This window comes from Manis pentadactyla, chromosome 2 (genome assembly GCF_030020395.1).
Source record: "Manis pentadactyla isolate mManPen7 chromosome 2, mManPen7.hap1, whole genome shotgun sequence".
In the NCBI taxonomy this organism is placed as follows: Eukaryota; Metazoa; Chordata; class Mammalia; order Pholidota; family Manidae; genus Manis; species Manis pentadactyla.
Genome location: NC_080020.1, coordinates 37,207,994 through 37,232,035, shown reverse-complemented (window position 1 = coordinate 37,232,035; position 24,042 = coordinate 37,207,994). Strand labels below are relative to the sequence as shown.

At 41.5% G+C, this 24,042-nt stretch overlaps 1 protein-coding gene across 1 annotated transcript in view; it reads right to left on the bottom strand.

Moving 5' to 3' along the window:
- Positions 1-11,814: 11,814 nt before the first annotated feature.
- Positions 11,815-24,042, bottom strand: part of LOC130682655 (uncharacterized) — a 129,575-nt gene continuing 117,347 nt past the window's right edge. Inside the window, 4 exon segments of the mRNA XM_057497500.1 lie at positions 11,815-12,523; positions 12,993-15,242; positions 17,054-17,240; positions 17,950-17,992. Of these exon segments, the coding sequence (XP_057353483.1) occupies positions 11,815-12,523; positions 12,993-15,242; positions 17,054-17,240; positions 17,950-17,992 (3,189 nt within the window).

The following is a 24,042-nucleotide window of genomic DNA, read 5'->3' as shown; positions in this document are numbered from 1 at the left end:
TCAGTGACTCTATATCTTTTGATTGGTGCATTCAGTCCATTTAAATTTAGGGTGATTATTGATAGGTATGTACTTATTGCCATTGCAGGCTTTAGATTCGTGGTTACCAAAGGTTCAAGGTTAATTTACTTACTATCTAAGGGTCTAACTTGACTCACTTAGTATGCTGTTACAAACACAATTTTCTATTTAGTCATGATTCAGTCATGATAGGTTGTACGTTTCTAGGCATAATCCATTTCCTCTAGCTTCTCAAATTGTTGGCATGTACTTGTTCATTATAGTCTCTTATTATTCTTCCTATTTATGTGGTTTCAGGTGAGGGTCTCCTCTTTTATTACTGAACTTAGTTGTTTGAGTCCTCTCACCTTTTTTTTTCTTGTGAGTCTAGTTGTCAGCTTTAACGTTTCAAAAAAGCAGCTCTTAGTTTCACTGATATTTTCTATTGTATTTTTCTATTTCATTTATTTCTATTCTCATCTTTATTATTTCCTTCCTTCCACTAATGTTTTTCTTCATTTGTTCTTTTATTCAGTTCCTCTAGGGTTAAAGTTAGTTTGGTTATTTGAGATTTTCCTTGTTTGTTGAGGTAGGCATTTTTTTCTCTAAACTTCCCTCATAGCTTCTTTTTTCAGCATCCCATATATTTTGGTATGTTGTCTTTCCATTTCTTTTGTTTCAAGATATTTTGTGATTTCCCTTTTGATTTCTTCTTTGACCCATTGGTTGTTAAGGAGTGGTTTAATTTCCACGGATTTGTGAATTTTCCAAATCTTGTGCTGTTATTGATTTCTAATTTTATAATATTATGATTGGTATGATTTCAATCTTAAATTTGTTAAGACTTGTGACCTATCATTTGATTTATCCTGAAGAATGTTCCATGTACACTTGAGAAGAATGTGTATTCTCCTTCCCTTGGATGTAGAGTTCTGTTTATATCTGTTAGGTCCATTTGGTTTGAAGTAAAATTCAAGTCCAAAGTTTCCTTATTTATTTTTGTCTAGATGACCTATCCATTGTTGAAAGTGGGTTATAGAAGTCCCCTATTGTTATATTGTACTGTTGGCTATTTCTCCCATCATATCTGTTAGTATATGCTTATTTTATTTAGATATTCTGATGTTTCGTGCATGTATTATTTGATTTTTATATCCTTTTGATGAATTGACTTCTTTATCATTATATAATGACTTCTTTTGTCTTTTGTTACAGTTGTTGTTTTAAAGTTGACTTTGTCAAGTATATGTATAGTTATCCTTACCCTCTTTTGGTTTCCACCTGCATGGAATATCTTTTTCTATCCCTTCACTTTGAGCCCTGTGTGTCCTTAAAGCTGAAGTTAGTCTCTTTTAGGCAACATGTAGTTAGGTCTTGTTTTATACCCATTCAGCCACTCTCTGCCTTTTGTTTGGAGAAGTTAATCAATTTACTTCAAGATTAATTTTTTTCTAGATAATGACTTAATAATGCCATCTTATTAATTGTTTTCTGGCTCTTTTGTAGTTCCCTTCTTCCTTTCTCCCTCTCTATCTGCCTTCCTTTGTGAATTGATGATTTTCCATAATGACATACTTTGCCTTCTCTTTATATTTTGTTCATCTACAGGAAATTTTTGCTTTGTGGTTATCATGAGGCTTATATAAAACATCTCCTAACAACCTGTTTTACACTGAGAAAAAATTACATTTGATCACATATAAAAACTCTACCCTTTTACTCCCCCTTCTCTTTCATGGTTTTGTTGCCATTATTTACTTCTTTTTTATACTGTGTATTCATTAACAAATTATTGTAGCTATAGTCATTTTGAATATTCTTGTTCTTTATTTATACTAGAGTTAAGTGGTTAACACATCACAGTATTATATTTTTAGGGTATTCTGAATTTTACTATAGGCTTTCCTTTACCAGCGTGTTGTATATTTTCATAATTTCATGTTACTAGTTAGCATCCTTTTATTTCTGCTTGAAGAGTTCTCTCAGGATTTCTCATAAGGCATGTCTAGTGCTGATGAAATGCTTCATCTTTTTTTTTTGAGAAAGTCTTATTTCTTCTTAATTTCTTAAGGAGAGCTTTGCTGGGTAACATATTCTTGTTTGCCAGTTTTTTTTTTCCTCTTAGTACTTTGAATTTATCATCCCACTCTTTACTGGCCTGTAAGCTTTTTGCTGAGAAATCCACTGACAGCCTACCTGGGTTTGAGGGGAGGGAGTCCTCTTGTAAATTACTTCTTTTCTCTTACTTTCTTTAAGAAAGTTTGGGATAAGATATACTTAAGGTGAGTTTATGCGGTGATCCATGAGTTTCATGAACTTGAATATCTAAATATCTCACCAAATTTGGGAAGTTCTCAGCCATTGTATCTTTAAATAAGCTGTCTGCCTCCTTTTCTCTCTTTTTCTGAAAGTCAGTAGTTTGCAGATTGTTTCTTTTGATGGTAGTCCATAGATCACACAAGTTTTCCTATTTCTTTTTCCTTTGTTTTCCTTTAAATAATTTCAAAAACCCTATCTTCTAATTCAGATTATTTTTTCTGAATAATCCATTTTACTGTTGATTTCTTTATTGCATTTTTTCATTTCACTTACAGTAATACAATGAATTCATCTCCAGAATTTTTTAAATGATTTTTCTTTGTTGAATTTTTCATTTGTTTGTATTGCTTTCCTGACTTTATTGAATTATCTCTCTGCATTTTCTTGTAGTTCATTGAGTTTGCTGCAAACAACTATTTTGATTTCTTTTATTGGGTTAATTGCAGATCTCCATGTCTTTGGGACTGGTTACTGGATTATCATTGCAATCCTTTGGTAGTCATGTTTCCTTAATTTTTCATGCTCCTTGAAGTCTTCCGTTGCTGTATTTGCATTTGTAAAGCAGTTACTTCTTTAGTTTTTACTTTTTGCCTTTAGGAGAGAAATACTTTCCATCAGCCCTGCTAAGGAAACCGGAGACTTTCTCAGACCTTTTAGGGATACACCTGCTCCATGCTTCTTGCATCATCTTGCATGCCTTCTCTCAGTCCTGCAGAGTGCCAGGCTGAGTGTTAATAGCCTTCTTTTTGCCTTCCTGATAGTGGAACAAAAGATCAAGTTTGTGGTCTCTTTCTGGTCCACAGATTTAGGCTGGCTTTCTGTGTGTGCTGTCTAGCCATCTGCCAAAATATGCTCTGCTGCCATCTGGAGCATGCACAGAGAGCTCACCACAGGGTGGGGATGTGGGTGGGTGAGGTATTCAGAGCACTGGAGATACATGTGGGCCCATTAGAGGTATCTTTGTGTAAGGCATCCCCAGTGGCTCATGGGTGGGTTTTTGGGTGGAGTTTAGGATCCAGTTAGTAAGGTCTACATACCTTTAATGTCCTCTGAGAGTCTTGTCTGTAGCTCTCCCCTTTTGCCACTGCCAGTCTTGCAGTTCATGACTTAGCGCTCTATATAGGGTGAGAGAGAAATGGACTCTTGGGGAACATCCCATACATCTGGGGTATCTGGGTACTCACTTTCCCTTATGGGAAAAATCATGGGTCTAGAAGGTCACACTTAGCACGAACCTTACTTCTTAGGGAAGACATGACATAGATAAAGTCAAACTGCCTATAACCCTCCTGGATGCATCCAAACTCATTTTTTCTTCAACAATGTGTTATAATTTCTTTGCTAGAAATACCTGGACTTTGACAAAGGGCATCTCATCCAGGGGTGATTATCTAACACAGTGTTCTCCGGGGACCCTGGACCACACCTGAGAGGGGCTGAACCTAGTTCATAGACTATTGCAGGGTCCACAACCAGGACCAAGGTCTCTATGCCTATTACTTGATGCATGGATAGGTGAGACCCCTCTTGGGATCTCTGGCATGCAGTGCTAGATCCCATAGCTCGAAGGTACATTTGTCTGTGGTGGATGCCAAGTCATTGTTGCAGGATGTCTTCTTCAGGCATGTTGCTGAAATCACTTGCTCAGGAGTGGATTTAAAGTATAGGAATAGAAGAATGACCCAAAAGACACTCATTCTTCCTTCACAGAGCCCATGAGTTGGGGAATTTGTGAGCTTAGTTGGGAAGAAGGGCATGAATTAAATAATCACACAAATGTGTATAAAATGTGAACAGTGACAAATACTATGAAATGAAAAAATACAGTGTTACAACTTTGAGATAATTTGTGAGTCTTAAAGATCAGAGAAATTTCCTTGAAAAGGTAACATTAGATCTCAAAGATGAGGAGAAGTTGGCTAAAGGAAGGTGAAGAGAGAGAGAGGGGAGAGGTTTGTAAGATATGAAACATCCTGTGTCAGCAGGGAGCTTCTGAGGCCAGTGTGGCTGGACCTAGGGAATGAAAGGGAACAGTGATGTGTGATAAGCCTGCAGGTGCTAGCAGGGGTCAGAACATAAAGGGCCTTTAGACTATGTTACAAATTTTGATTTTTTTTTTTTTGAAAATTTTGAGAAATCACTGAAGGATTTTAAGGATAGAGTGTTACTGGTCGTGGTATGAGTATTTTTGCATTTTGAACTCTAGTTACAGTGTGAAGAAGATGAGAGGGGATAGGAGTAGATGCTGATGGACGTGAGTGAGGAGATTGCTGCTATGGGCCAGGTATGGGCCAATGGTACCTTGGGCTAGGGAGATAGCAATAAAGACGGTAAACTTCATGGCTTTGAGAAGCCAAAATCAATGTATGTTAGCCATGATTATTATTGTTACGGCTATGCTTCTTCTGCCATATGATCAGACTGCTGGGGAGAAGGGACTGTAGGTTGGACATGGATGAATGGGCAGATGTGTCTCCTGTGTGAACTTGAGGCTCTTTTTCTGGGTGAGACAATGTTAGGGTGTAGGAAGGGAACAGGGTCAGGCCATGGGCCAGGGTGTTACTCCCCAGGCCATGCTGTCATATTCTGGCACAGAATGTCAAGGAACCCAGGAATTCTAAATTTTAACTTGGCCTTATATTACCAAACTATTTTTATCAGGGTTATAAGACAGAGGATATTTTATTTGGTAGTCTTATAGCTTGTTACCCCTTCTAAATATTTAACACACATAAGAGGCATTGCAAATCTTAGGGGTGGGCTTGCAGAAGAGATAATCAATAGGTAAGCAAATACTTGAGGACAGTCATTTTAAACAGTGAGAAATGTGTGACTGAAATAAGGCAGGGAGGTGAGATAGTGGCTTCCAGGAGTAGTTGCTTCTTTGGATTGGTTATTGACAGTGTTCCTCTTTGAACAAGTAACAGTGAACTGAGATGACTAAGAAGGCAGTCATTAGAAAATCTTGGGACAGGTCTTCTGTCAAAGGAAGAAAATGCAAAGGCTCTAAGGAAGAGAGGCACTTGGTGAAGCCAAGGAATAGAAAGAAGGTTGGCATGTTGGCATATAGTGATCCTGGGTATGTCATGTAACTAGAGAGGTCTGCAGGTGCCAGATCCTCTAGGGCTTTGAAGATCATAGTTTGGATCAGGGATCAATTCCAAGTACAATGAAAGCATTGTAACATTTTACAAATGAGTAGCATGATCAAAATTAAGTTTTGTATTGACAACTCTGGCCACTTAGTGGCGAATGCATTGTAGAGATAAGAATGGAACCAAAATCATATGAAAGGCCATTCCAAGTTAGTAAGTGGTCCAAGTTAATGTTGGTGGCTTGAATTGTGTTTCAGGCACTGTGTTAGGCATTCAGTGTGAAAATACTCTGGCTGAACATGTACTTAGAACTGCTATTTTGAGTTCTATGACAGCTTCTAGCAGCTATTCACTTGCTGAGGGTCTTTTGAGACATTGCTCAGCAAACTGTTCCTTCAGTCATCTTTCTCTTTTAGACAGAACCCCCTATAATATTAAGAGCATCAGGAGATCAAATCAAATTATTTTAAACACCATTTGTAGATGAAACATAGGATTTTGCAGTGGAGGCTCAGACTGGATTCTGTGATGGCTCACATGTTAACAGCTGATAATGGAAAATGATTAGTAAGAAATAGGAAAGAGAGTATGAGGAAATAACACAGTTACACTTACTCCAATTTCATGTCTGATGGCATTACAGCTGAAGTACTTGGCTTATTAATAAAACTGTAGTGTAGCTTGTGAGGCTTTTGCATAATGAATGACTAAGCAATATCTTCAGCTTATGCTATTGAATTATTAAAATATACAGTGGAGTTTACAAAGTCCAGAAAGTTCAGTTTATCCAACAAGTATGTCCTGAAGTGTTTAGACACTAGGCCAGGAAATACAGAGGAAACTCTAGCTTTGGTCTTTTAGAATGCCACAGTTCAGTAATGTCTTTGATTTTTAAATCTTTTTAATCTGCTTTTTCCATTTTTACACAGCTCACAGTCCTTAAAAAAAAATTCTCATTCTGTCTTACTTTTTCAGATTACAAACTTTTAGAAAAGAGAATTTTACCAGTCTTTTCTTAAATGCAGCTCCATTCCCATAGATGTCTTTCATAGTTGATTAAAATATTTAGCCCTGGATTCTTTGTCCTGAAAATAAATTGATCCCTAGGTTGCTTTAATGTTCTGATCCCTGTGAAATGCAATTAACCTGCTTCTTGCTTTTCTTTTGTCCAAATTAGCCAGTGACCGTTAAAGTAGATTTTGATTCTGTGATTGGGTGGCAAAGCACCTTCTTAGATAAGAAGAATGATGTCAGCCACAGTAGATATCATTTAAAAATAGCAAAACACATTTTTTTTTTGCCTAGTATTAGTCCCATTGTGCTTATGATGTCCCTGTTAGAAACTGTGATTCTGATTGCTTTTTTTAGACTTCCACAAAATTTGCATTTGCAAATTGCTTTTACAAAAGCAACTTCCTGAAGCCCACAATGTCACTAATAATATCAATGATAATTAAGGCTTATTCAATATTTATTACTATGCTGGTGAAGGAATTTATAGACAATATGTAATCTTCTTGGCAGTCTAAACTGTGAGTGTAACATAGGTTTTGTAATATAAAAGATTTTACAGAACTGGCACTTGCATTTAAAAAAGTCCCTAGGAGAATGTTAGCTCCAAGAAGTCAGGGATCATGTCTGCCTGTTTCTTTACTGTATTCGACTAACTTGCGTGATGTGTGATGGATAGCTAATGCTCAGTAAGTCTGTAGCTGCCTTTCTAAATGAATGGTCCTCAGAGGGTAGGTGGCTTGCCCAAGGTCACACAGAGAGGTCTTTGGAGTTAGGTCAGTTCTTACTCCAAAGACTGTGTTCTTAGTGAGTGTGATATATTTTCAAGGAGAAGCTCGTCACATTGCTGGATTCATTTTTAGGAATTTCTTATGTCATTTAGATTTTCTAAAAATGATAGGGCTAAAAATCTGCTATACTTTGTATTTGCTCATTTGGGGAAAAACTATTCTCAGATAATAGCATCAGGCTCCTATTGAACACTAATGGCGCACTTTGAAGATTTCCTTCTTGCCATCGTAATGTCTTCCCATCATGTTCAAATTTAGTCCTAAAGGAAATAATTGAATGATGAATGTATGATTCCTCTTTCTCAGATTACCCATATAAAACTATTAAGTTTATCTCATGTTCTCTGATTAATGTCTTCCTATCTCACCCTCAGTGAGACTAGAAACAACTGACATCACTGTTCTAATAGCAAACTTTGGGTTGTTTTCACATGTCCTGCTGAAGTGTGTTTCAGCCTCCCTTATGGCATTTGATTTGCTTGCTTTCTCATATGCTTTTCCAAACTTTGAAATCCGAGTATATCTTCTGTCTCACTCCCAGAACATTTTACTGATGCCTTATAATGCAGGGAGACTGGAAGGCTGGCTGTGTGGTTAATGTACTCTGGATCCTCCGAATCTGTACCTTTGCATGTGCCGGTATTACCCCCGCTGTGCCTTTCTTACCGCATCTCTTCTATGAAACCTGCTCGCTCCCTTTGGCACAACAAGAGGCAACCCCTCCTTTCACAATTTGTGGCCCCTTCGTGGCAGTCTTCCGCGGACTGGAGCTGTGGGGACCTCACGGGGGCGGCCTTTCACGTCAGAGTCCGAGTCTCCGAATTTGTAGGTCTCAAAGCAATGCCTGCTTCCCAGTGAGGACTGAAGGGGTACAGGCCAGAGGGTTTTATTCCTCCCCCGACGTCTCTCCTCCTTCTGCTCTTTCTGTTAGACCACATCCTATCCTGAAGGGTCAGGATCCTGAGCATCAATTAAGAAGGATTTAGATATTTTGGGATTGGAGTATCTTCCTAAAAAAAATTTTTTTCTTGCTAATATTGAACACCCCTTTGCTTTGCCCTGGTAAAGACCTTCCTTCAAGAAAGAGTCAGGGGGAAGGAAAACATGAGTTATTCAAATGTAAACCCTGTGGTTACTTTTATAATGTGCGGGAGGGTGTTGATGTAATTCATTACCTAGAAGAACATAGTACCTACTACTTCTTTATTTTTTCCTTTTAACAGTTTGTCTGCCCATCTTGAATAGGCACTATACATTTCCTTTGTTGTCTGATCTTTGTCTTCCTCTTTTCAATGCATTGGTTATTTTGTCGTCTTCCGCCTGCCCAGGGGTCCCAATTCCATGCTAAAGAGAGACTTCCAGGCCTTTTGTTCTGAGTTGGGGGAAGGCAGTTTAGGTTCTTGATATTCCGTAAGGGGAAACATAAACACAAACCTTTCTTTGGATAATAAGGAGTTTTTCACAAAATAATTTGATGGTAGATCTTAAATGTAAAATCTATGAAAATACAAGTGCTAAAAGGACAGGACTTTGTTAGCTCATTATAGAATTCCCAGCACTTAGTTCAATGCTCAGAAAATATAGGTGAAATGTATGAATCAGTAAATAAATGTGTTATCTGCCCCTCTACTCTGTTTTACCAATATTTAAAGAGGGATGAGAGTGTAGGGTGATGCAAAACAAGGAAGTCGGAGAGGGAAAGAAATTCCTGTTCTGTAGCAAATACAAGTGGGAAGAACTGAAATTTTAATGCGTCTTTAGTGTTGGCAAACTTCACATGTTAGGGCCCTCTTATTATTTCTTCAGACAGAGCGTGAAGAATTTAACCTGTCACAATGTCATTTTGAAAGGCTTGGCTTTTTGCATACAAGGAACTCAAGCCTTGTCTCCTGTTTGTTTTGTTTAGGGTAAATTTAATAGCACAGTATAAGCCAATGCAGTGACTTGAACCTCCCGATCACCACCTTTGCTTACTTTTTTATTCACAGAACTTTCCATAAGCTTTTTCCTCTTGTGATGAAGTCCACAAACTTTTTTCTTTGGGATTCTTGAAATCATAGTTGGAAGCTTTGCAAATGTAAACATTTCCATCACTTTTGGAATTATATGATTTGAGGTTTTTGGTATGATTTCAATTGCACTGCTCTAATAATGACTAAGTGTGCCGTGTGTAGATTGTCCTTGCCCAGAAAACGATACTTTCAAACTGTTCTCAGTGTATGTAGACAGAGGCAGGAGGTTGGCCAGTACGTGTAGAAGCTAGTCAATCAATGCTTCTAACTTCCCATCTTTATCTTTGAAGAGCTTTTATTAATTTCCCGAGAACACTCACCTACTCTTATTTTTTGTTGAAACTATTGCATAGTTCAGTTGTAGCTAAAATAATCCTTCCAAGAAGTAATGTCTGATCCGATTCCATTCTTTCCTGCTCTGAATCTTCCTGTCTGCCCCATCCTATGACTTTTGTTGTATCCTGGGCTTGAACTTGAGATAATTTCTGTCTATGTCTTACCTTCTCTACTATGTTCAAAGTACTTAAGAACAAGATATGATTCTTTTACTGTTTTAAAATTTCTCCAGTACGTTCAATACATATCAAGGGCCCATTTCAATATTTTTCCTTTGCATACTTTGGCTGACTCAGCACACCTAAGGGATGCAGGGCTAGAAGTTAGTTTACAGGTGGCTGTAACTATTAGCTATTAAAGCTTTTCTCAAATAAGCTCTGACAGCTCTAAAAGTCTACCTGGTGCCACATTTCAAATGAAAGGTGCATTCTTATGATAGCCCAGAAAGACTTCCATTATTTTGGCCCTTATTTTCCACTTCACCTGTACCTTGGACTGTTGGATTCTCCCAGAGGAGAGCGCCGCCCCAAATCACTCACAGAAGGCTTCTCTTGATGCAACAAGCAAGAGGAATTTATTCAGAGACCAGCTAGCTGGGGTCCAAGTGTCAGCCCGACGCAGCGGGTCTCAACAAGGACCCCGAGCACTTAGAGTCAGAGGTTTTTATAGCATTTTCAAAAAGGGCAGTATTTTTCCACAAGCACATCACATTGTTTTTCTAAAAAAACACATACATTTTGGCTGACGCCACATCCTGGGGGTCTGGTGAGATAAGATCACCCTCGGAATGTTAGGGTGGTTCTTAGTAAGGTAAGCTTGGTATGTATGATTAACTGATTGAGGTTGGCTAACTAAAGGTCACTGCAATCAATGCTGGCTGACTAACTTGTTTTTCAAGGTTCTAATATTTTCCTATTTTCTTCCTTCTAGGTTAGAAAATGGTGTCTAAGCTTTTAAGATGGCTATACTTATGCTAACTTTCTATCTTCAATAAGGTTGATTCTTAGTGAAGGATTCTACATTTCCCACTTCTTTTTAAGGAGCATTCCAATCATGGAATGCTTGTGTCCTCTTGTTGTGCAAGTGAATGATATTGTTGCCTCAACATTAGCACTTGAACAGTACTCACTCTTTCTCTAACAAAAGTTATCAGCCGATTTAGTATACAGGGTCCTAAAGTGAGGAGTAGTATAAGAATAAGTAAAGGCCCAGTCAAGGTGGATATCAAGGTTGTAAGCCACGGAGATCTAGTAAACCAGGATTCAAATAGCCCTTGGCCGGCCTCCCGTTCTCTCTTTCTTTGGTCTAACCTTTCCCTAAGTTTTGACATTGAATCTCTTACTATTCCAGAATGGTCTGCGTAAAAGCAGCATTCTTCCTTTAAGGCTGCACACAATCCTCCTTTTAAAAACAACAGATCTAATCCTCGTCTGTTCTGCAAGACTACTTCAGACAGGGAGGTTAGAGATTCCTCAAGTTTGGTAATGGATTGTTCTATAGTCTTTAGGTCTTCATCAATTGCTGTCCTCAATCCTGCATAATGTTGGTTCCCTTGGATTATGGCGGCTGTCCCTGTTCCTACTCCAGCTGCGACTCCTATTCCTAATAATACAACTAAGGTCAGCGAGATTGGCTCCCTTCTATACCTGTGTTTTGGTTCAAATTCAGCTATGAATGAGAGGTCATCATGATACATCAATCTAGGCACTAATTAAACCATGATACAGAAATCGTGGGAAGAATTGAAGGCGGAAGTAGAGACACATGGGGTCAATCCAGTATTACAGGCCCACTACCCTTCGGGAGGAGGGACTAGATACTCATTTTCACCTGAGGAATTTACGGATATGGTTTCATTACACAAAGCTTCATGAGTGGGGGGAACTGAACCTAAACATTTCCCTCTTCCCGTCACCTCGGTCAGGGTCAGTTTCTTATGGCTTCCCCAGCTACAGATCTCATGGCTGGTTGTTCTGTTAAAATTGCCCAACAGCCCCAATCCTTCATAGTAAGGAGGTCCAGAGGAGAAACACAACCAACAGGATTTAGTAGTATTAGGGTTGGTGGTGTTTAGAACTCGGAAAGCCCCCTCCAGAAGATTGAAGAGGCGTTGTCCAGTGTCAGGAAAGGGGGCTATTTGGTCAGGGGTGAGGGCAGCAGAAATAGTGGTAGGGTCTACCGGAGGCACCGGAGTCTGCTTCAGGATCGAGGTTGGGAGACGCGGTTGATTTCTTAGGACAGAATTAGGTCCTATTGGGGCAGCTGGAAGGGTCTCAACTTTGAGTCTGACAGTAAATACGAGGCCCTTATCATATCCAGATTTATAATATCTAAGTCCCCACTGTCGTCCAGTGATCCCCCATCGTACTGGCGTCCCTTATCACTGAATGTGATATTTAAGGGGATGCATAGTCCTGTCCATTCACAGTCGGGGGATGTGCGGTTCTGGGCTACTTTAAGGAGGTCCCAGTCAGACACAGGATTCCAATAAACGTTACCCGTAGTCTCACAACCCCAAGAGTTACAATAAAAAGATTGCAAGTCCCCACATTGTTGGGTTTGTTGGTAGGTCCGTCCGTCACGGGGGCAGACATAGAAAGTAGTGGTCTTTATCTGCTGGCGTGCGGCCGGATTTTTGCACCCAAAGCTCCAAAAGCCACTCTGGCTCTGTGCTTGTTTTCCTCCGACGTAATACGCCGAAGTCGTGGGTCTGACCCTGTTTGCCTGCTTCCAGCTAAGCTCGGGTATATCCCATCCTCCTATTCCAGCGACTAAGGCGCAAACATCAGGGTGCAGGGATGGCCACCAGGTTTTAAGAGGAGCAACCTTAGAAATGGACCATACTGTCTCCCCAGTTTGGGAACAGACCTGCCATGTCAGTGGTCTAGGTTCGTGGGGGTTGGGGTCCTGAAGAGTGGGGAGTAACTGGGCCATCAGAATCATCAGTGACACAATCATCCTTACACAAGCGAAGTTTAAGAGGATTATCAGTTCGAATTACTCGCCAATCTGGGCCTGGTTGAGGCGCTCTCTTCAGATGTGAAGCGTGGACCCAGGAGGAGATGCCATCTACTTTCACAGCTGTAGGTGTGGTCAAAAGGACGATGAAGGGTCCTTTCCACCGGGGCTCAAGATTTCCCGTTCGGTGTCGTCTCACGTAGACAGAGTCTCCCACTTGGAATTGATGAGGTACTGAGATGTCCTCTGGCCGATAGACTTCTCGGATAGAGGCCCACACTTCTTTCTGCACAGCTTCTAGAGCCCGTAACCTTTCAAGCAGAAACTTATTAGTCACACATTCAGAGGATGTATGGAGGTGAGCTGCATTTAGCGGAGCTGGAGCTCCAAACATTATTTCGAAAGGTGTTAATTTAAAATGGCTGGGGGTGTTTCTGACTTGAAATAAGGCGAAAGGAAGGAGGACTAACCAATCACATAAACCAGTCTCTATGGATAATTTAGTCAGGGTCTCTTTTAGAGTTCTATTCATCCTTTCTACCTGTCCTGAGCTCTGGGGTCTATATGCACAGTGCAATTTCCAATCTGTCCCCAGGATCTTGGCCAATCCCTGACTTACCTGGGCAACAAAGGCAGGACCGTTGTCAGAGCCGATTACCTTTGGGATCCCGAACCTGGGAAATATTTCTTCAAGGATCTTCTTGGACACCATCTGAGCTGTCTCAGTTTTGGTGGGGAACGCCTCTGTCCATCCTGAAAAGGTGTCTAGGAAAACTAGGAGGTATTTATATCCATACTTAGCAGGCTTAATTTCAGTGAAGTCAACTTCCCAGTAGGCTCCTGGCCGATCTCCTCGAAGCCTCTTTCCGCATATTACTTGATGTTTGTTCACATTTACTAATTGGCAAGGAACACAATTTCTTACAACCTCGTCTGCCAATTTTCCCAAACCGATGACATGATAAGGGGAATCTCGAACCAGGGTTTTTAGATTATTGGCCCCCAAATGTGTCAACTGATGTAATTGCCTTAAGTATTCTCCTGCCTTTTTCTGGGGCAGGATAATTTTCCCATCTTCTGACTTATACATTCCAAGGGGTGGGGATTTTTGGATCCCCAACTTGTCCATCCGAGCAAGATCCTCGGGGGTATACTGAAAGTTCTTACTACATGTGGCTTCCGGGTACACCTGGAGGGGTAAGATGTTCGTTCCCTGGGCTGCTTGTTTTGCGGCTTGGTCCGCCCTCCTATTTCCTTGAGCTATTGGAGAGTCACTTTTTTGATGCCCAGGACAATGTATTATTGCTACTTCTCTAGGTCTATGGATGGCTTCTAACAGATCTAAGATTTCTTGTTTATTCTTAACATCTTTCCCGGCAGAAGTCAGCAGCCCTCTCTGTCTATATATAGCCCCGTGTATATGAGCAGTGGCAAAAGCGTAATGGCTGTCAGTATAGACATTAAGTCTCTTACCTTCTGCCATCTTTAAAGCCTGAGTCAGGGCGACGAGTTCTGCTCGCTGCGCAGAAGTGCCCGTTGGGAGTCCGCTGGCCCACACAATTCGGTCATCATCTACTACTGCAGCTCCTGCCATCCTCTTACCTCCCATGATGTAACTGCTCCTGTCTGTGTACCAGGTCAGGAGCCCCGGCCCTTCTAAGGGCTGATCTCGTAAGTCCCGACGGGTCCCCGTCTCCTCAGCCAGGATTTCCTGGCAGGTATGAAGCACTTCTTTTCCCACATTGGGGAGCAGAGTAGCCGGGTTTAGGATGGCAGGCGGGGCAAATTCCACACGATCACGATTCAGGAGTAAGGTTTGATAGTGAGTCATTCTGGCATTTGACATCCATCTTTCGGGTGGTTGTCGAATTATGCTTTCCAGCGCATGAGGAGCAACCACAGTGAGTTTTTGTCCCAGCGTTAGCTTGTCAGAATCTTTAACTAAGAGGGCCACAGCTGCCACTACTCTCAAACAAGTGGGCCATCCACTACTCACGGGGTCTAATTTTTTAGACAAATAGGCGACAGGTCTCTTCCAAGGTCCTCATTGTTGGGTCAATACTCCTCGAGCTACTCCGTTCCGTTCATCCACGAAAAGGATAAATGGCTTAGTTATGTCTGGCAATGCCAGAGCGGGTGCCGAGAGGAGGGCCTTTTTGATATCATCAAAGGCCTGTTGTTGTTCAGATCCCCAAACAAACGGGGCTGCTCCTTTAGTGAGGGGATACAGAGGGGCAGCCAAAGAAGCATATCCGGGTATCCATAGTCTACAAAACCCTGCTGTCCCCAGAAACTCGCGAACCTGGCGTGCAGTAGTGGGAACCGGAATCTGCGTCACAGTCTGCTTTCGGGCTTCAGTAAGCCACCTTTTCCCATTTCTTAGGGAGTATCCCAAATAAGTCACTTGTTGTTGGCAGATCTGTGCCTTCTTAGCGGATACCCTGTACCCCAGTTTGGCAAGCTCAGCCAAAAGGGCTCCAGTGGCCTTTTGGCAGGTTCTCTGAGTAGGGGTGGCAATCAATAAGTCATCAACATATTGTAACAAAGTTACCTGTGGGTTAGAAGCTCGGTAGAAAGCCAAGTCTTGATGTAGAGCCTCGTCGAAGAGGGTGGGCGAGTTCTTAAATCCTTGTGGCAAACGAGTCCAGGTCAATTGTCCAGTAGTTCCTGTGGAGGGATCTTTCCATTCAAAAGCAAACAGCGGTTGGCTGCTCTGGTGCAAGCGCAGACAAAAGAAAGCATCTTTTAAATCTAAAACTGAATACCAGGTGTTTTCCGGGGCCAGGGAGCTTAGTAGGTTATAAGGATTTGGCACGGTGGGGTGAATGTCCTGTGTCCTTTTGTTAACTTCTCTTAAATCTTGTACTGGTCGGTAGTCTCCCGTTCCTGCCTTTTTTACAGGCAGCAAGGGGGTGTTCCATGGGGATTGACATTTTACTAATATCCCCTGTTCCATAAGCTTCTGGATATGTGGCCTAATTCTGTCCCTGGCTTCTTTACTCATTGGATATTGTCTCACAGTTACTGGTAAGGCTGAAGCTTTTAGTTCTATGACTACAGGGGGCTGGTTCTTGGCGAGCCCCATGCCGGCCGTTTCCGCCCAGGCTCCTGGGAACCGGTCAAACCACTCCTGACTAATTTTGGAGGGCTCCGGTCCCTTAAAAAGACGGTATTCATCCTCTAATCTTATAGTCAGGACGCTTAAGCTCAAAGGTTTATTCTCTTGATTGGTCACTAGAGGTTCCCCGGCTTGAAAGGATATTTGGGCCCCCACTTTGGTTAAGATGTCTCTTCCTAACAGGGGTGTGGGGCATTCCGGTATGACAAGGAACAAGTGGTTTACTCGTCCTACTCCTAAATCCACTGTTCTCTGGGTAGTCCACACATATTATTTCTGGCCCGTAGCCCAGATCACCCAAGATTTTTTATCAGAGAGGGGGCCCTTTGCCTGAGTCAATACAGAATGTTGAGCACTGGTGTCTACCAGGAACTCAACGGGTTGCCCCTCCACTCTCAGAGTTACCCTGGGCTCGGGGAGGGGCTCCGAGCCCTGTCTTCCCTAATCCTCATCTTCCAGCAGGGACAACACCTTCTTCCGAGGCTTTTTTAGTGGCTTTTTAGGGCATTCTTTTACCCAGTGCCCTTTTTCCTTGCAATATGCACATTGATCTTTATCCAAAGGAGGCCGGTTGCCCAGGTGCCCTACCTTACTAGTTCTGCCGCTAGAGGGCGGGCATCCCTTACCTTCTACCACTGCGGCCAAGATCCTTGTTAAATTTTTCTCATGTTTCCTATCCCTTTTTTCCTCTTTACTTTCTCTTTCCTTCTCCTTCCTCAATTCCTTTTCTTCCTCAGTCTCTCTCTTATGATAAACTTTCTCAGCTTCTTTCACTAAATCTCTCAGCGACAAATCTTGTAAGCCTTCCAGTCTCTGAAGCTTCTTTCTAATATCAGGCGCTGATTGCCCAATGAAAGCAAGAGCCACTGAGGCACTGTGCTCCTCGGAAGTGGGGTCAAAGGGTGTATACCGCCTGAAGGCTTCCATCAGGCGTTCTAAGAATACTGCAGGCGCCTCAGCGGCTCCCTGACTAACCTCTCTTACCTTGGCCAAATTGGTGGGGCGCCTCGCGGCCCCGCGAAGACCCGCCACCAGAGCCTGGCGATAGATGGTTAGTCGCTCCCTACCTTCTGGAGAATTAAAGTCCCAGTTGGGTCTGGTCAGTGGGAACCCCCTCTCTATATCATGAGGGAGTTGTGATGGTCATCCGTCAGCTCCAGGCACGTTCTTTCGTGCTTCCAGGAGGATCCTTTCTCTTTCTTCCGTGGTGAAGAGCACCTGTAAAAGCTGCTGACAGTCATCCCAAGTGGGCTGGTGAGAAAACATTAGGGACTCTATCAGTCCAGTTAGTTTCTGCGGTTCTTCTGAAAAAGGAGGGTGGTTAGCTTTCCAGTTGTATAAATCAGCAGAGGAGAATGGCCAATATTGCAGAGGTTGGAAAGGCGGGTCCCCTTCCTCTCCTAGGATGGGGGCCCCATAAGATCGGAGGGGAAAAATATCCGGCGGGTCCACTGCGGCCCCTCGGCGGCGTCGAGTTCCCTGGGCCGGTCCCGGAGGCGGTCCCATTGCCCCGGTGCCTGAAGCTGTGGGGGCGCTGGGGCTGGGGGCACCTGGGCTGGAGGTGCCGGGGCTGAGGGCGCCGGGGCTGAAGGCGCCGGGGCTGGGGCAGGAGGGTAGGGAGGGGGATCATCAACCATGAGTAAATCTTGAGTGTCAGGGTGAATTTTGGTAGTCTCTTTTTCCTTTCTCTGAGGTTGAGCCTGGGCCACTAAGACTCGAGAGCTCATTTTCTTTTGCACCCAGGGCTTTACCCAGGGTGGTGGATTTTCCACTAACTCCTGCCAGACCACAATATAGGGTTGCTGATCCGGATGTCCTTGAGACGAACTCTGAAAAACAACAGCTTTTACTGCAAGTAAAGTGGAGAGGTCAAAAGTCCCCTCCGGGGGCCACCCTACATTAAGAGTGGGCCACTCGGAGATACAGAAAGTCTGCCATAGCCCCTTCTTAACTTCTACTGACAAAGTGTGTGCCCTCGCTCTCACTTCTGTCCAGTGACCTAACGTCAGACTGAGTGGAGTCGTTACCGTCTGTCCCATAGTCAGTATAACAATTATTAGACACGTACAGAACACAAAAAACAGAGACACACAGAGATTAGACACACAGCGGCCGCACTTAGTTTTCTTCAGATTTCTGACCAAAAACCGAAAAGAATCAGTGGGCTGATACTCTTGGCGCCTGAATATCAACCTTATCTCATCAGATTCACTTTGCCGGAAAAACAGAGGAGAGGCCACCAGGCGTCCCTGGCCCTCCAATCTCCCTGAGGCGTCCCCCAGGGTTGCAGCCTGCGGTTCTCCAAGTACGTCTACCGACCGCAGTCTCGATCCCTTTACGGGATCGGGACGACTGCCAGACAAGGGTACCCCTTTTCAGAATTCTGACCGGTCTTACCAAGAAACAGAAAACAGAACACAGACAACTCAAGGCGCCACTTAATCTTACCTCTCCCTCCAAGGGCGACTTTCAGGAGTGAAACGGGGTGAGCGCACAATCCCGGATGAGCTCCCAAATGTTGGATTCTCCCAGAGGAGAGCGCCGCCCCAAATCACTCACAGAAGGCTTCTCTTGATGCAACAAGCAAGAGGAATTTATTCAGAGACCAGCTAGCTGGGGTCCAAGTGTCAGCCCGACGCAGCGGGTCTCAACAAGGACCCCGAGCACTTAGAGTCAGAGGTTTTTATAGCATTTTCAAAAAGGGCAGTATTTTTCCACAAGCACATCACATTGTTTTTCCAAAAAAACACATACATTTTGGCTGACGCCACATCCTGGGGGTCTGGTGAGATAAGATCACCCTCGAAATGTTAGGGTGGTTCTTAGTAAGGTAAGCTTGGTATGTATGATTAACTGATTGAGGTTGGCTAACTAAAGGTCACTGCAATCAATGCTGGCTGACTAACTTGTTTTTCAAGGTTCTAATATTTTCCTATTTTCTTCCTTCTAGGTTAGAAAATGGTGTCTAAGCTTTTAAGATGGCTATACTTATGCTAACTTTCTATCTTCAATAAGGTTGATTCTTAGTGAAGGATTCTACAGGACCTGTTTCTCTTCTATACACTATACCCCAGAAAACTGGCTTGCTTTCTGCTTGTGAGCACATCAAATTATTTCCCTCTCTGGGTCTTTCCATGGGTCAGAGATCTTGTCCAGTCCTGCTGCCCATTTCCTGTTCCCCATTCTGCTTGTGTGTTGTCTGGCTGTCTTTTCCATGTCTTTTAGATCTCAGTTCAAATGTTATTTCTTAGAGAGGATATCCTTAACACCGCAATCTAAGTGCCAGTAATTTGGTCCTACCTAATATCCCTATTTACAGTTTTATCCTTTCTTTTATACTCTCACAATTTGTATGACCGTGCTGACTCATTTTAGGGGAACAGCTGAGGTTTACTGCTCTCTATTTTTTTTAGAGGTACACCAGAGTGCCCTTTATTTTTTACACCTAGATTTATGTACTGAAAGAATGCATAAACATACGGCTATAATGAGGCAGATGAGGTCCGAATGTTTTTTTTTATTGGAATAAAGTTGATATATTTTATGCTGGTTTCAGGTATATAACATTGTGACTCGGTAATTTTATATATTACTAGATGCTTGCCACAGTAAGTGTAGTTAGCCCTGTTACCATACCAAGACATTACGTTATTATTGGTTATATTCTGTGTTGCACTTCCATTCCTATGACTAACTTATTTTACAATTTGCAGTTTGTACCACTTTATTCCCTTCACTGATTTCATCCATACCTCCATTCCCTTCCCTATGGTAATCAACAGTCTGTTGTCAATATTTATGGGTCTATTTCTTTTTTGTTTGTTTGTTTTGTTTTTTAGATTACACGTATAAGTGAAATAATATGGTATTTGTCTTTCTTTGCCTGGTTTATTTAACTGAGCATGATACCCTCTAAGTCTGTCTATGTTGTTGCAAATGGCAAGATTTCCTTCTTTTCTATGGCTGAGTAATATTCTGTTGTGTATGTGTACCACATCTTCTTTATCCACTTATTTATCAGTGACATTTGGTTTGCTTCCATATCTTTGCTATTGTAAATAATGCTGCCGTGGCCATAGGTGTGCATATATCTTTTTGAATTCTTGATTTTGTTTTATTTGGGTAAATTCCCAGAAGTGGAATTGCTGGGTCATATGGTATTTCTATTTTTAGTGTTTTGAGAAACTAAAAGTATTCATTTTTTGTATTGTTTTTCACAGTGGCTGGACCAATCTGCATTCCCACCAACAGTGTAAGAGGGCTCCCCTTTCTCCATATCCTCGCTGGCACTAGGCCTTGTCTCTAGGGAAGCCACCTTCCTGACGGGTGTGGGGTTGTGCCTTGTTGTGGTTCAGACTTGTGTTTCCCTGGTGATCAGTGAGGTGGAGCATCTTTTCCTGTGTCTGTATGTCTTCTTTGGTTTACTCCATATTGACAGTGCCCAAATGAAGCCTGGTGCATAGAAAAATCTCAGGAAATATTTTTCAAATGTATGAACTACTAAGGAAGACTAAGGAAAGATCAGAGCCTGAACTATATAGGCCAGAGGAAGGAGCTTTTTGTTCTTGGTATAAAATGTAAATGATGCATCAAAAAGAAAGTGATGCAGAGAGATTTCTCTTCTCAATAAGCACCAGTGTGTGTTCTTTACATAGTATCGGTAGTGATTTCAAAATGATGAGTGTGGTCCAGGCTTTCCACATCCTGCTTTACTTTGTCTGATATGCTATCCCTGCCATTGCTGTTACCCTTTTTACTTCCTCTTCACATTCCTCATCTTTTAATTAAGTAACTTTCATTTATCTTTCAGGTCACAGTTTAAACTTTCATCTTTGGGGTGTTATTCCCTGGTCTCTAAATTAGGCTAATCCTTGCTATACACTCTTACAGCACACTGCCCCTCTCCTTTCATAAAATTATGCACATTTCATTCATTATTTCAAAAAATGTTTATGTGCAGTAAAGGATTGATTCATCAGGATTGATATGTTCAAACTTTGATTCCAAAGAAAGTGTTGAATATTTTTGTATTCCTGGGGCATTGGGCCACAGAAGAACTTTTTGCTAACAGTGTGATGTGTGATTTATGGAAGGCCTTGAACAATGCTGAATTAGTTTGACCTCCAAAGGGTAAGGAAACTAAGAGTGTCAGACATGCATGCTTCCCGCCTTTGTGACTCACCCTCAGTAAGAACCCTGGATATCAGGCTCAGCCAAGCTTCCCTGGCTGGCAATATTTAATGCCTGTTGTCACACATCATTGCTAGGAAAATTAAATTCTGTCTGTTTGACTCCACTGAGAAAGGACAAACTGGAAGCTTATGCCTCCTCTCTCCTGGAACTGCCATATGCACTTTTTTCCTTTGTTGATATTAATCTTCGTCCTTTTGCTGTGATAGACTATAACCATGAGTTTCTGATTCTATGAGTCCTTTCTGAAGAATCATTGAACCTGAGGATGGTATGGGGATTCCAGCACAATATATTACATGCCTAACATGCCAGATACCTACTGGGGCAGGACATACAGTGATGAATGAAGCAGATATGAGCCCTTTCTTTACAAGTATATTAATTGAAGCCAACTTACAAACAAGTAAACAGAAAAATAGTTAATTACAAGTAAAAGTCCTATAGATGTAACAGGTAAATAACAGAGTATGGTAGGAGAATCTGTTTCTTGCCAGACCATAAACTCTATGAGACTATGTATGTGTGTCAAATTTTTTAAAATATAATTTGTTTTTATTAAGGTATTATTGATATATACTCTTATGAAGGTTTAACATGAAAAACAATGTGGATACTACAATCACCCATATTATCGAGTCCCCCGCCATGCTCCATTGCAGTCACTGTCCATCAGTATCGTAAGATGCTACAGAGTCACTATTTGTCTTTGTGCTACACTGTCTTCCCCATGATTCTCCCCCAAGAAGGGTATGTGCATCAAATTTATCATTTATCTTTAAAGTATAACAGGTTCCTGGCTAAGAATAGACACTTAATAAACCCTTATCAACTTATATTTAACACCTGTTTCCTTTCCCACAGCTGTTCTTTTCTTCCCTGAAATTTTTCTGAGCAAAGAGAATTGGATTTAGGATTGTAAAATGTATAGGGCATAGCTAGGTTACATATCAAAAATGGTGTGTGTGTGTGTGTGTGTGTGTGTGTGTGTGTGTGTGTGTGCGTGTGTGGTTTTATCACAAACAGGAGGCTATCCTGACTTTGGAGGGTGAAAAACTTCTCTAGTTTGCTTATTTAGGTTTTGAAGCTTTTGTTGTTACTTCTGACTAAGCATAAGTAAATAAGTGAAGAATCATTTATCTGATAAAAGAACAAATGGGATATGAAAATAGATGCAAGTGTTTTATGGAATGTTTGGTAGTGCAAATATGCAAAATAGCTCTTGTACTTTGAAGATTACGTAAGGCAGTTACCAGTTTGTCTTTGAATCCTAATATCTAATGTGGACTAGATTTTGAGTTATTTCTATATTTTAGACTTTGTATTAAGAGATGATTTTATGAAATCATCATCTTTTTTAAGAGAGTGAAGCATATCACTTCTTTTATTCCTCTCAAGACTTTTTCTGGCACTGGTTTCTGGACACTTGCATCTGTGTTTATTGTGCACATTTCAAAGCCCAGGCAAGTATAATCTCTGATCATGTTTATCAGTCTTTCCTTAAGGAACTAGACTATACTACAGTCCTCCAAATATCTTTTTGTGATATTGGGCCACATTAGAAGTTGCCAAATAAGTGGTGTCATGGAGACATTTAAATATTTAGCAGTAGTAACATCATCTGTTGTTTGGCAGTTGAAATATTATAACTGCACATTTTGTGGTTGTGTTGCTTGACCAGAAATAACTCTCTCTCCTTTTTAGAAGTGCTACACTCAGTGCCTGGATGTGTGATGGAGGCGGAGGTGATGGTCGTGAGTGTCTGTGTATCAAAGGTCCCTAGTGATGAATTAACCAGAGATACCTGGAGCTTTTGAATGAGATGTTTGCCTATGATTATGGGTAGATGTGCTGGGAGTAATACATAATTATTTCTAAGAAAGTAATTTCTTTGTTATTTATGTGTTTCTTAAAATGGAAGTATTATTTTCATCTCATATATTTTACACTTGAAGGGAGATAAATGATTGCAATATTGGCATAAGAAGAATATGAGCTTTGGATTCAGACAGCCAAAAGTTTTAAATCCCAGCTTCAGTACTTAGTAACTGTGTGAACTTAGGAAAACAACTTTATTTCTTTGGCCCTAGTTTTCTAATCTATAAAATGGCAAAGGGTGATCTGACAACAGAAAATAAGGAGACTTAGTTTAATTTAACGGCATGATTTTATATTTGTAAATCATTTCATATGTTTTCTAACACTTTAACATTGTTGAGCTTTTTTTAATCACATGCTGTTCTAATCATCTGCTGTTCACCTGTTTATGACAGCATCTGCCATAGGACTGTGGGGTTGGCTAACCGTGCAGCACCCGACATTGGACAGATGAGCCTGACAACAATTACTTAGTCACATATAGTCACAGCAGGAGTGGGGAGGTCACTGTGTCGTGAAGGGCCACACAGGGGTTGTGTTAGGGTACAAAGTGAACAACCAGTGGCTGCAGGCAGCAGGATTTGTAGCCTCACGAGTGTGAGGTGACCTCTAGTTCCTGCAGGAGGAATTAATTGGCTTGTTTGAATAATTTCATGGGTGACAGGGAACTGAAATCTGCTACTCAGGAATTAGCAGGGACTGTCCCTGGTCCCCTGCATAAGAGTGCTTGGCTAGTGGATCTTACCCACAGGAGCAGGTGGAGGGGGAAACTTGCAGTGAGGCCAGAGGATGCCCTCATGGTTGCCCCCAGATGTCAAGGTAGCAGACAAAATTGGGCTCTAATCTTAGGCTTTAAACCATACATACTTTTTTCTAGTTGTCCATCGTAAGACGGTGAGTAGGTAATGTTGGCGCAAAATTTTGAAACTTTGAAAATCACAGAGGTGATTACATGTTAAAATAGTGAATTAGAAGATGAGAGGTAAGATTACCTTGTGTAATATCATGTGTGAGTTCATTTTAAGTTTAGATATATCTGTGTGCATGTCAGCCTCTTGATATTTAAGAAATATTTTTTCTTTAGGCCACCTAGTAAAGTAGGAAAAGGTTGATCTTCACAATTACATGGGATTCAGAGTCTAAATAAAGTAAAGTCTTTGTGAAATGAAGGTAGACTTTGACCAAAAAAGTGTTAACAGTTCTCACGAAAACTCCAAGTCTTCTCAAACTAATGCCACTCTAGCTTAAAAATCTTTCATCATTTTCCTGTTCTCAGGATAATGATGAAGATCTTAACATGGTCTTCAGGCCGTCAAATTGTGAAGGCTTTTCCT